Source organism: Nerophis lumbriciformis, linkage group LG20 (assembly GCF_033978685.3).
Source record: "Nerophis lumbriciformis linkage group LG20, RoL_Nlum_v2.1, whole genome shotgun sequence".
NCBI classification, from domain to species: domain Eukaryota; kingdom Metazoa; phylum Chordata; class Actinopteri; order Syngnathiformes; family Syngnathidae; genus Nerophis; species Nerophis lumbriciformis.
In genome coordinates, this window is record NC_084567.2 from 7,127,497 (window position 1) to 7,140,709 (window position 13,213).

The window sequence follows — 13,213 nt, forward strand, 5'->3', positions numbered from 1 at the left end:
TTATTTTAAAGGGGAACATTATCACCAGACCTATGTACGCGTCAATATATACCTTGATGTTGCAGAAAAAAGACCATATATTTTTTCATCCGATTTCCGAACTCTAAATGGGTGAATTTTGGTGAATTAAACGCCTTTCTAATATTCGCTCTCGGAGCGATGACGTCACAACGTGACGTCACATCGGGAAGCAATCCGCCATTTTCTCAAACACCGAGTCAAATCAGCTCTGTTATTTTCCGTTTTTTCGACTGTTTTCCGTACCTTGGAGACATCATGCCTCGTCGGTGTGTTGTCGGAGGGTGTAACAACACGAACAGGGACGGATTCAAGTTGCACCAGTGGCCCAAAGATGCGAAAGTGGCAAGAAATTGGACGTTTGTTCCGCACACTTTACCGACGAAAGCTATGCTACGACAGAGATGGCAAGAATGTGTGGATATCCTGCGACACTCAAAGCAGATGCATTTCCAACGATAAAGTCAAAGAAATCTGCCGCCAGACCCCCATTGAATCTGCCGGAGTGTGTGAGCAATTCAGGGACAAAGGACCTCGGTAGCACGGCAAGTAATGGCCGCAGTTTGTTCCCGCAGACGAGCGAGCTAAAACCCCTGGATGTCTTGGCTCACACCGTCCCTTATGCCACCGAAGATGATCAAGAGAAGAATATCGACCCTAGCTTCCCTGGCCTGCTGACATGAGGGTATGTCTACAGAATATATTAATTGATGAAAACTGGGCTGTCTGCACTCTCAAAGTGCATGTTGTTGCCAAATGTATTTCATATGCTGTAAACCTAGTTCATAGTTGTTAGTTTCCTTTAATGCCAAACAAACACATACCAATCGTTGGTTAGAAGGCGATCGCCGAATTCGTCCTCGCTTTCTCCCGTGTCGCTGGCTGTCGTGTCGTTTTCGTCGGTTTCGCTTGCATACGGTTCAAACCGATATGGCTCAATAGCTTCAGTTTCTTCTTCAATTTTGTTTTCGCTACCTGCCTCCACACTACAACCATCCGTTTCAATACATGCGTAATCTGTTGAATCGCTTAAGCCGCTGAAATCCGAGTCTGAATCCGAGCAAATGTCGCTATAGCTTGCTGTTCTATGTGCCATGTTTGTTTGTGTTGGCATCACTATGTGACGTCACAGGAAAATGGACGGGTGTATATAACGATGGTTAAAATCAGGCACTTTGAAGCTTTTTTTAGGGATATTGCGTGATGGGTAAAATTTTGAAAAAAACTTTGAAAAATATAACAAGCCACTGGGAACTGATTTTTAATGGTTTTAGCCATTCTGAAATTGTGATAATGTTCCCCTTTAACATAAAATCCTACACTACATTAAACACTCCCAGTCAAAGAACAATTTTACAAGGTTAAAATATAAATTAAAATGCATTAAACACATTGGGCTTTTCTTGTTGCACTCAAAGAACAATTTACAATTGTCCATATTACATATAGTCTGCTATAATCAAGGATTAGATTAGAATAGAACATAAAGTTTTACTGACATTATATTAAATCATTCTTCATAAAGTGACCAAGTTGTAACTAATCGACGGCCTCGTCCTTCCGACCAAAGAGCGGAGCTTTATGGACCCAGTGTTACCCCCGACAAAACATGGGCCCTGGAGGGAACGTCTCCCCTGCGCTCCTCTACCACGGTCTGGGAGCCCACAAACAGAAAAGGTGTAAAGCAACCCTTGCAGTGTCACTTTTATTGTTAGTTTAGAAGCCCAAATACCTCCATATTGCACTTCACACACCCTCTTTATTAACCAGTAGAATTGTCCTTTGTTGCCTTTCTTCCTCTCCACCATGTTATTGCTTGTATGCACTTTGTGTGTGTGTTTTGACACACTCAACATCATGCGCCTCGGCTCTGTAGTCACCGCCGCACAGCGGCATTCAGATGAATGAACGGTACCGGTACTTTTTAAAGGTGGTATAGTACTGATTTCAATAGATTAGTACCATGATACTTTATTAGTAGCAGTATACTGTACAACCCTACTACACACACATACAGTACATAGAAGAAAGTGTGATTTTGTTGTTTGTGTCTTGCAGACGTCCAGCAGCTGATCGGTAATCCAGAAGAAGTTTCCCCTCAGTTAGGGGGGAGCTCCACTTTGAAGCAGGAGACTCCACAACCACCCTGCATTAAAAAGGAAGAGGAGGAACTCTGCATCACTCAGGAGGGAGAGTGTCTTCTAGGACGAGAGGAAGCTGATTACACCAAGTTTCCACTGAGTATTCTCTCTGTGAAGACTGAAGATGATGAAGAGAAACCACAAGTAGACAACCTCTTAGCTCCACTATCAGATAGTAAGGCTGAAGACGAGGTTGAAGAATCTTTGAGCAGCGATAAAGACTGTGAAGGTGATATGAGGACTCACACTGACAACAAACACTCTGAATGCTCTACAAAGAAGAGAGGTAAAACATGTTTGAGCTGCTCAGTTTGTGCTGAAAGTTTTACTAAAAAGAGCTGTTTGACTCGACACATGAGAACACACACAGGTGAAAAACCATTCAGTTGTTCAATTTGTGGCCACAGCTTTTCTCAAAATAGCCATTTGACTCAACACATGAGAACACACACAGGTAAAAAAACATTTAACTGTTCGATTTCTGATAACAACTATTCTTTACAGAGCATTTTGACTAAACACATGAAATCACACACAGGTGAAAAACCATTTAGTTGTTCAGTTTGTGGCAAAAGCTTTTCTCGAAATATCAATTTGACTCACCACATGAGAACACACACAGGTGAAAAACCATTTAGTTGTTCAATTTGTGGCTACAGCTTTTCTCAAAATAGCCATTTGACTCACCACATGAGAACACATACAGGTGAAAAACCATTTAATTGTTCAGTTTGTGGCTACAGCTGTTCTACAAATAGCCATTTGACTCAACACATGAGAACACACACAGGTGAAAAACCATTTAGTTGTTCAATTTGTGGCCACAGCTTTTCTCAAAATAGCCATTTGTCTCAACACATGAGAACACACACAGGTGAAAAACCATTTAATTGTTCAGTTTGTGGCAAAAGCTTTTCTCAAAATATCAATTTGACTCAACACATGAAAACACACACAGGTGAAAAAACATTTAATTGTTCAGTTTGTGGCTGCAGCTTTTCTCAAAATACCCATTTGACTCAACACATGAGAACACACACAGGTAAAAAACCATTTAGTTGTTCAGTTTGTGGCAAAAGCTTTTCTGTTAAGAGAAAATTGACTGACCACATGAAAACACACCTGGAATAAAACCATTTAGTTGTTCAGTTTGTGGTACAAGCTTTTTTTATAACAGCTCTTTGTGTCGACACATGAAAACACACGCTGGAGGAAAACCATTTAAATGTTCAGTGTGCTGTAAAAGGTTCCCACATAATGCAGACGCAGTAAAACACATAAAAACACACAAGGGAAAATAGCCAATTAGCTGTTTAGTTTGTGGTATGTTGCTACTTCTTTCAAAAATATCTGAGGTATTCATACAAACCTGGATTATTTGGAGCATAATCTTATCCAATGTTATCTCTGTATCTGAAACCTTCCTGAACAGTTTGTATGGTTTGTTGAGTTAGCACAGGATTAATATGTGGAAATGACAAATGAGGTAGTTGATACATAGTCGTTTTTATTCATGCTTTATTTAGGTTTTTGTTCAATCCTAGATGGGTTGTGACTTAAAGTTTAATTGCTTTGTAGAAACACTGAGATTGAGTCTAAATTCATTGTGTTCTTCAAGGTGTTTTTGAAAATGCACCCTTTTTTCCCTCTAAATGTTCAACTAACTTGAAGTGTTTTGTCAAGAGGAATTATTTGTGATATGTACATTTTCAGAATGTGCTTGTTCTATTTTGGGCCAAAGTAAAATAAAGAAAACCAGCTGAATTTGTCATAGTTGTAAAAATGTGTTCAGTTCTCAAAGACACATCAATGTCAGTGTAGCTGCTGACAGAAGCAACATGTATATTTGATATATAATGTCATAGTTGGTGAGAATAAATAAATACAATGCATAAAGATAAGTTCATATTGTACACATAATGTGATTAAAAAGGTATTTCCTTGGGTTAATTCATGCAAGTTTATGTTAACTTTATTTTTGTTACAAACCCATGTCAATTGAGTGGGGAATATAATTTGGTCACGTTGTTGGGGGGACAATTAATATGTGAGGGAATTAAGGAAGCAGCATGAGACGACAAGTGTTTCAATCAATCAATCAATGTGTACTTATATAGTCCTAAATCACGAGTGTCTCAAAGGGCTGCACAAGCCACAACGACATCCTCGGTTCAGATTCCACATCACGGCAAGGAAAAACTCAACACAACGGGACGACGAGAATCCTTGGAGAGGACCGCAGATGTGGGGACGACCGGTGCAATGGACGCCGAGTAGATCTAGCATAATATTGTGGATATATATATATATATATATATATATATATATATTTATATATATATATATATATATATATATATATATATATATATATATATATATATATATATATATATATAGTCCAGTCTATAGTGGATCCAACATAATAGTGAGAGTCCAGTCCATAGTGGATCCAACATAATATTGGGAGAGTCTAGTCCATAGTGGATCTAACATAATAGTGTGAGAGTCCAGTCCATAGTGGATCTAACATAATAGTGAGAGTCCAGTCCATAGTGGATCTAACATAATATTGTGAGAGTCCAGTTCATAGTGGATCTAACATAATAGTGTGAGAGTCCAGTCCATAGTGGATCTAACATAATAGTGAGAGTCCAGTCCATAGTGGATCTAACATAATATTGTGAGAGTCCAGTCCATAGTGGATCCAACATAATAGTGTGAGAGTCCAGTCCATAGTGGATCTAACATAATAGTGAGAGTCCAGTCCATAGTGGATCTAACATAATAGTGTGAGAGTCCAGTCCATAGTGGATCTAACATAATAGTGAGAGTCCAGTCCATAGTGGATCTAACATAATAGTGTGAGAGTCCAGTCCATAGTGGATCTAACATAATAGTGAGAGTCCAGTCCATAGTGGATCTAACATAATAGTGTGAGAGTCCAGTCCATAGTGGATCTAACATAATAGTGAGAGTCCAGTCCATGGTGGATCTAACATAATAGTGAGAGTCCAGTCCATAGTGGATCTAACATAATATTGTGAGAGTCCAGTTCATAGTGGATCTAACATAATAGTGTGAGAGTCCAGTCCATAGTGGATCTAACATAATAGTGAGAGTCCAGTCCATAGTGGATCTAACATAATATTGTGAGAGTCCAGTCCATAGTGGATCCAACATAATAGTGTGAGAGTCCAGTCCATAGTGGATCTAACATAATAGTGAGAGTCCAGTCCATAGTGGATCTAACATAATAGTGTGAGAGTCCAGTCCATAGTGGATCTAACATAATAGTGAGAGTCCAGTCCATAGTGGATCTAACATAATAGTGTGAGAGTCCAGTCCATAGTGGATCTAACATAATAGTGAGAGTCCAGTCCATAGTGGATCTAACATAATAGTGTGAGAGTCCAGTCCATAGTGGATCTAACATAATAGTGAGAGTCCAGTCCATGGTGGATCTAACATAATAGTGAGAGTCCAGTCCATAGTGGATCTAACATAATAGTGAGAGTCCAGTCCATAGTGGATCTAACATAATAGTGAGAGTCCAGTCCATAGTGGATCTAACATAATAGTGTGAGAGTCCAGTCCATAGTGGATCTAACATAATATTGTGAGAGTCCAGTTCATAGTGGATCTAACATAATAGTGTGAGAGTCCAGTCCATAGTGGATCTAACATAATAGTGAGAGTCCAGTCCATAGTGGATCTAACATAATAGTGTGAGAGTCCAGTCCATAGTGGATCTAACATAATAGTGAGAGTCCAGTCCATGGTGGATCTAACATAATAGTGAGAGTCCAGTCCATAGTGGATCTAACATAATAGTGAGAGTCCAGTCCATAGTGGATCTAACATAATAGTGAGAGTCCAGTCCATAGTGGATCTAACATAATAGTGTGAGAGTCCAGTCCATAGTGGATCTAACATAATAGTGAGAGTCCAGTCCATAGTGGATCTAACATAATATTGTGAGAGTCCAGTCCATAGTGGATCTAACATAATAGTGAGAGTCTAGTCCATAGTGGATCTAACATAATATTGTGAGAGTCCAGTCCATAGTGGATCTAACATAATAGTGAGAGTCCAGTCCATAGTGGATCTAACATAATAATGAGAGTCTAGTCCATAGTGGATCTAACATAATATTATGAGAGTCCAGTCCATAGTGGATCTAACATAATAGTGAGAGTCTAGTCCATAGTGGATCTAACATAATAGTGAGAGTCCAGTCCATAGTGGATCTAACATAATATTGTGAGAGTCCAGTCCATAGTGGATCTAACATAATAGTGTGAGAGTCCAGTCCATAGTGGATCTAACATAATAGTGAGAGTCCAGTCCATAGTGGATCTAACATAATATTGTGAGAGTCCAGTTCATAGTGGATCTAACATAATAGTGTGAGAGTCCAGTCCATAGTGGATCTAACATAATAGTGAGAGTCCAGTCCATAGTGGATCTAACATAATATTGTGAGAGTCCAGTCCATAGTGGATCCAACATAATAGTGTGAGAGTCCAGTCCATAGTGGATCTAACATAATAGTGAGAGTCCAGTCCATAGTGGATCTAACATAATAGTGTGAGAGTCCAGTCCATAGTGGATCTAACATAATAGTGTGAGAGTCCAGTCCATAGTGGATCTAACATAATAGTGAGAGTCCAGTCCATAGTGGATCTAACATAATAGTGTGAGAGTCCAGTCCATAGTGGATCTAACATAATAGTGAGAGTCCAGTCCATGGTGGATCTAACATAATAGTGAGAGTCCAGTCCATAGTGGATCTAACATAATAGTGAGAGTCCAGTCCATAGTGGATCTAACATAATAGTGAGAGTCCAGTCCATAGTGGATCTAACATAATAGTGTGAGAGTCCAGTCCATAGTGGATCTAACATAATAGTGAGAGTCCAGTCCATAGTGGATCTAACATAATATTGTGAGAGTCCAGTCCATAGTGGATCTAACATAATAGTGAGAGTCTAGTCCATAGTGGATCTAACATAATATTGTGAGAGTCCAGTCCATAGTGGATCTAACATAATAGTGAGAGTCCAGTCCATAGTGGATCTAACATAATAATGAGAGTCTAGTCCATAGTGGATCTAACATAATATTATGAGAGTCCAGTCCATAGTGGATCTAACATAATAGTGAGAGTCTAGTCCATAGTGGATCTAACATAATAGTGAGAGTCCAGTCCATAGTGGATCTAACATAATATTGTGAGAGTCCAGTCCATAGTGGATCTAACATTATAGTGAGAGTCCAGTCCATAGTGGATCTAACATAATAGTGAGAGTCTAGTCCATAGTGGATCTAACATAATAGTGAGAGTCTAGTCCATAGTGGATCTAACATAATAGTGAGAGTCCAGTCCATAGTGGATCTAACATAATAGTGTGAGAGTCCAGTCCATAGTGGATCTAACATAATAGTGAGAGTCCAGTCCATATTGGATCTAACATAATAGTGTGAGAGTCCAGTCCACAGTGGATCTTACATAATAATGTGTGAGTCCAGTCCATAGTGGATCTAACATAACAGTGAGAGTCCAGTCCATAGTGGATCTAACATAATAGTGAGAGTCTAGTCCATAGTGGATCTAACATAATATTGTGAGAGTCCAGTCCATAGTGGATCTAACATAATAGTGAGAGTCCAGTCCATAGTGGATCTAACATAATAGTGAGAGTCCAGTCCATAGTGGATCTAATATAATAGTGAGAGTCTAGTCCATAGTGGAGCTAACATAATAGTGAGAGTCCAGTCCATAGTGGATCTAACATAATAGTGTGAGAGTCCAGTCCATAGTGGATCTAACATAATAGTGAGAGTCCAGTCCATAGTGGGGCCAGCAGGAGACCATCCCGAGCGGAGACAGGTCAGCAGCGCAGAGATGTCCACAACCGATGCACAGACGAGCGGTCCAACCCGGGTCTCAACTTTGGACAGCCAGCGCTTCATCCATGGCCACCGGACCTGTGCCCCCCCCCCCCCCCCTTCCCCTCCACAAGGGAGAGGGGGGCAGAGCAGAAAAGAAACGGCAGATCAACTGGTCTTAAAAGGGGGTCTATTTAAAGGCTAGAGTATACAAATGAGTTTTAAGATGGGACTTAAATGCTTCTACTGAGGTAGCATCTCTAACTGTTACCGGGAGAGCATTCTTAGTGATTTCCAGAGCTCACAAAAAGTCTGCGGGCTATAGAGTGTTTTCTATTTGGGCTCCAGTACTCTGGAATGCCCAAATAATGAAAAAAATAAAATAAATGTGTATATGTACATGAGATGCCAGTAATATTTTCCACAATCTTATTGCTTGTATGCAACGAGAGGAAGCTGATTACACCAAGTTTCCACTGAGGATTCTCTCTGTGAAGACGGAAGATGATGAAGAGAAACCACAAGTAGACAACCTCTTAGCTCCACTATCAGATAGTGAGGCTGAAGACGAGGTTGAAGAACCTTTGAGCAGCGATAAAGACTGTGAAGGTGATATGAGGACTCACACTGACAACAAACACTCTGAATGCTCTACAAAAAAGAGAGGTGAAAAATGTTTGAGCTGCTCAGTTTGTGGCAAAAGCTTTTCTCGAAACAGCTCTTTGACTGAACCCATGACAACACACACAGGTGAAAAAACATTTAACTGTTCAATTTGTGGTAAAAACTATTATTTTAAGTGCACTTTGACTGAACACTTGAGAACACACACTGGAGAAAAAACATTTAGTTGTTCAGTGTGCTGTAAAAGGTTCCCACATAATGCAGACGCAGTAAAACACATGAGAACACACAAGGGAAAATAACCAATTAGCTGTTTAGTTTGTGGTATGTTGCTCATATGTGGCGACATCCACCCTACCCAGGACCTCCTCACTGCTTCTTTCACAAATATCTGAGGTATTCATACAAACTTGGATTATTTGAAGCATAATCTTATCTACTCATGACCCCATGTCTTCTCTGTATCTGAAACCTTCCTGAACAGTAAGATAGATGATGCTTCAAGTGCTTGGTTACTCCTTCTTCAGTCCAGGGACCTGGGGCCTCATGTGTCAAGTTTGTGCACGCTCAAAAACCTGCACTACACCCTTTTTCACTACAAAGTTGAGATGTATCAAAACTGACGTTGACGCATAAGTGATGCTGGGTAACTGTTTGCATAACAAACTGCCAACTTTTACTCCTCAGACTGATTGATGTGCAAATCAGAGACATATGAACAATTAACACCCACAACCCAACCCCCACCTCCCTCGACATTCGAGCATAACAGGTTCAATCCGGCCCGCGAGATGAGTTTGCGAAGTGTAAAATTCAGCTGCATTTTTTTGAATGAAAGAAACTGCTGTTGTAAATGTGTCCACTGGATGTCGCAATTCTGTTAGGCAAGCAAATAGTTTATACCGGGGCGAGCAAGTATACCAAGCAAGAGGTACATGGTAAAGCGGGGCTGTGACTCCTCCCCCTCCACCCAACGTAAAACAGGAGTAAAAAAAGCAATCAGTAACCCCACTTTAAATGTTTGCCCTTTTTCTGGTTTGAACAACAGCCATCGAAATAGTCTGTGCACGTGCTTGTGTATATATATATATATATTTTATTTTCAAAGAGTAGTTATCGATTATTTGATGTTAGATACGTTTGCAAACCATTGCTTTAAAACGAGATCAAAATGCCTTTAATTTGAAAAACAAGTGCCGTGGAGTAGGAAACGGAAGTCGCTGACTTCTAGCGCATGCGCAAATGTACTAGAAGCCAAGCAAAAAGACGAAGACCGCATCCTATGGTTGTTCGGAGAATTTTCGAATTCACGATCTTAAAGTCATATGATTCACAGCAAATATAGCAACAAATATCTCAATTGGTATTTCCCAAAGCCACGAAACGCGCATTGAGTTTGGAGCGATATCTGAAGTGAAGATTGAAGACGTGATAGAAGATGGACGACTACTGCTATGCTAAGATGGCGACGTCCGCTAAAAGAGAACATGAAAGAGAATCAACTTCCAGCAAATCACCAACGGAGATAAAGACGAAAGATGAAGGTGAGTGAGTCGAAGTTTTGTCGTTTGAAACCTATTTCAAACCCTTAAAGTTTAAATGAGCCGACCTTGTTGAAGAATGTAAAGAAAGAGCCGCCATGATTGTTAGCTTGAAGAAGGCAGTGGAGTTCACATCAGAGGAGATGAAAGAATGCAAAAGTCAAATGAAGAAAGTGGAAGAGCAAAACAAGCGCTTGTGTAAAGAAAAGAATGATGTGAAAGAAGAGATGTTGGGGAAGAGTAAGAGATGTGAAGAGAAGACTGGACCACATGTCTACATCAACGTGCAGAGGATTGGAGGTAATAAAGAACAAGAAAATTAAAAAATGTATGCTGTGTTCAAACACTAATGGTAAAATAAGATAGCTGGTAGTGTTTTTGTTATATTTTTGGTTTAAGAATGTAACTAAGGGCAAGTTCCAAACATCTGAGCCTCTTTAAATATTTGTATTTCTTTCTAGTTCTTATCTTGTTTTTCAATAAAAATAAATAAATATTGAATTCCTTTGGTGGTGGTATAGTATGATATGTTTTAATAACAGATAGTTTATGTTAAAAATGTGTCTGAAATCAAACAAAGCCCCCAAATTTGAAAAGACAACTTTCACAAGGGTGTGACACGAATATGCATATGAAATAGCATTTTCTAACAACATAAATAACACCTAAATAAGTGAACAATAAAATAAACAAGTACCAAACAATATCAACAAAAGTGCTTCTTAAAGGGGAACATTATCACCAGACCTATGTAAGCGTCAATATATACCTTGATGTTGCAGGAAAAAGACCATATATTTTTTTAACCGATTTCCGAACTCTAAATGGGTGAATTTTGGCGAATTAAACGCCTTTCTAATATTCGCTCTCTATATACATCGGGAAGCAATCCGCCATTTTCTCAAACACCGAGTCAAATCAGCTCTGTTATTTTCCGTTTTTTCGACTGTTTTCCGTACCTTGGAGACATCATGCCTCGTCGGTGTGTTGTCGGAGGGTGTAACAACACGAACAGGGACGGATTCAAGTTGCACCAGTGGCCCAAAGATGCAAAAGTGGCAAGAAAAATTGGACGTTTGTTGCGCACACTTTACCGACGAAAGCTATGCTACGACAGAGATGGCAAGAATGTGTGGATATCCTGCGACACTCAAAGCAGATGCATTTCCAATGATAAAGTCAAAGAAATCTGCTGCCAGACCCCCATTGAATCTGCCGGAGTGTGTGAGCTCTTCAGGGACAAAGGACCTCGGTAGCAAGGCAAGCAATGGCGGCAGTTTGTTCCCGCAGACGAGCGAGCTAAACCCCCTGGATGTCTTGGCTCACACCGTCCCTTATGCCACCGAAGATGATCAAGAGAAGAATATCGACCCTAGCTTCCCTGGCCTGCTGACATCAACTCCAAAACTGGACAGATCAGCTTTCAGGAAAAGAGTGCGGATGAGGGTATGTCTACAGAATATATTAATTGATGAAAATTGGGCTGTCTGCACTCTCAAAGTGCATGTTGTTGCCAAATGTATTTCATATGCTGTAAACCTAGTTCATAGTTGTTAGTTTCCTTTAATGCCAAACAAACACATACCAATCGTTGGTTAGAAGGCGATGGCCGAATTCGTCCTCGCTTTCTCCCGTGTCGCTGGCTGTCGTGTCGTTTTCGTCGGTTTCGCTTGCATACGGTTCAAACCGATATGGCTCAATAGCTTCAGTTTCTTCTTCAATTTCGTTTTCGCTACCTGCCTCCACACTACAACCATCCGTTTCAATACATGCGTAATCTGTTGAATCGCTTAAGCCGCTGAAATCCGAGTCTGAATCCGAGCTAATGTCGCTATAACTTGCTGTTCTATCCGCCATGTTTGTTTGTATTGGCATCACTATGTGACGTCACAGGAAAATGGACGGGTGTATATAGCGACGGTTAAAATCAGGCACTTTGAAGGGTTTTTTAGGGATATTGCGTGATGGGTAAAATTTTGAAAAAAACTTTGAAAAATAAAATAAGCCACTGGGAACTGATTTTTAATGGTTTTAACCCTTCTGAAATTGTGATAATGTTCCCCTTTTAAAACGCAATCGATGTGCCTGTTTTGTTGAGAGTAGTGCAAATGTTGCAGTCCATGAAATTGTCATGTGAAAAGTGTTTGTGGTAATGAACCACAGCTGGAGAAAATTTAACTTATTTTACATCAGGCGCAGTAGAGGTGACAGAAGTGCGTACGTCAAACTATCAAAAGTTCTTCCATATAATAAGCTGTCTTCAGGACTGCTTATCATAGACGGTGCCTTTGGACAACAACTCTGTTAGGCTCCTTGGGTGTGTCTTGATTTTCATCATGTCGTGGTTTTGAGGTGTCGCGAGTATTTTGTCACATTTAACAAAGTCTCTGTGCTGTTTGTCGTGTCGTCAAGTAACAGAAAAAGTTCCTCTTTCCTGTTTTGGGCAAATGCCACAAATAAAATATTCAGCTAGCATTGCTAAGCTAAGTTATTCATGGAGTCCATCAAGTTATTGGATGGATGTTAGAGTGGACATAACAGCCACTATCTCTAAGTCATCCTCCATCTTGTAAACACTGTAGCAGCTAGTGAAAGATTAAAATGATGTTGTTGCGTCAGGATTGGATTTTGAGCATTTTTGAATTGTACTTCCTAGTTCTTAGTAGGGCTGAGTTAGGGCTGGACAATTAATCCCATTTTAATCTCAATTTCAAATACGACATGTCACGGTCATAAAAATGTTGTTGTAAAAAAAGATGAACGTGCATGCAAATTCTTGAGCCTGTAACGGTTAAAGGGATGAGTGAGCGTATGATTGGGAAAAAAAGACCATGTCTACTAGAATTTGCTACTTTTTTTTTGACACAGTGCTAGTATGACTGAACTGAACTCAACAAAAAAGTACGACAACATGATTTTCGCTTTAAGGAACTTCGGAATTTACCACTAAAACAGAATCTGCTGGTAAATGCAGAATTTCATGTAAATTGACCGAAA

General features: G+C 39.8%; 3 protein-coding genes across 3 annotated transcripts in view; all 3 read left to right on the plus strand.

Moving 5' to 3' along the window:
- Positions 1–13,213, plus strand: part of LOC133619341 (uncharacterized) — a 101,670-nt gene that overhangs the window by 71,003 nt on the left and 17,454 nt on the right. The gene's annotated exons all lie outside the window — the stretch shown is intronic.
- LOC133619319 (uncharacterized) overlaps positions 1–13,213 on the plus strand; it is a 455,654-nt gene that overhangs the window by 22,579 nt on the left and 419,862 nt on the right. The gene's annotated exons all lie outside the window — the stretch shown is intronic.
- Positions 2,582–3,640, plus strand: LOC140679635 (uncharacterized). The gene has a single exon (XM_072915467.1). It carries the CDS (start codon positions 2,598–2,600, stop codon positions 3,288–3,290), a length of 693 nt encoding a protein of 230 aa, XP_072771568.1. The 5' UTR covers positions 2,582–2,597; the 3' UTR covers positions 3,291–3,640.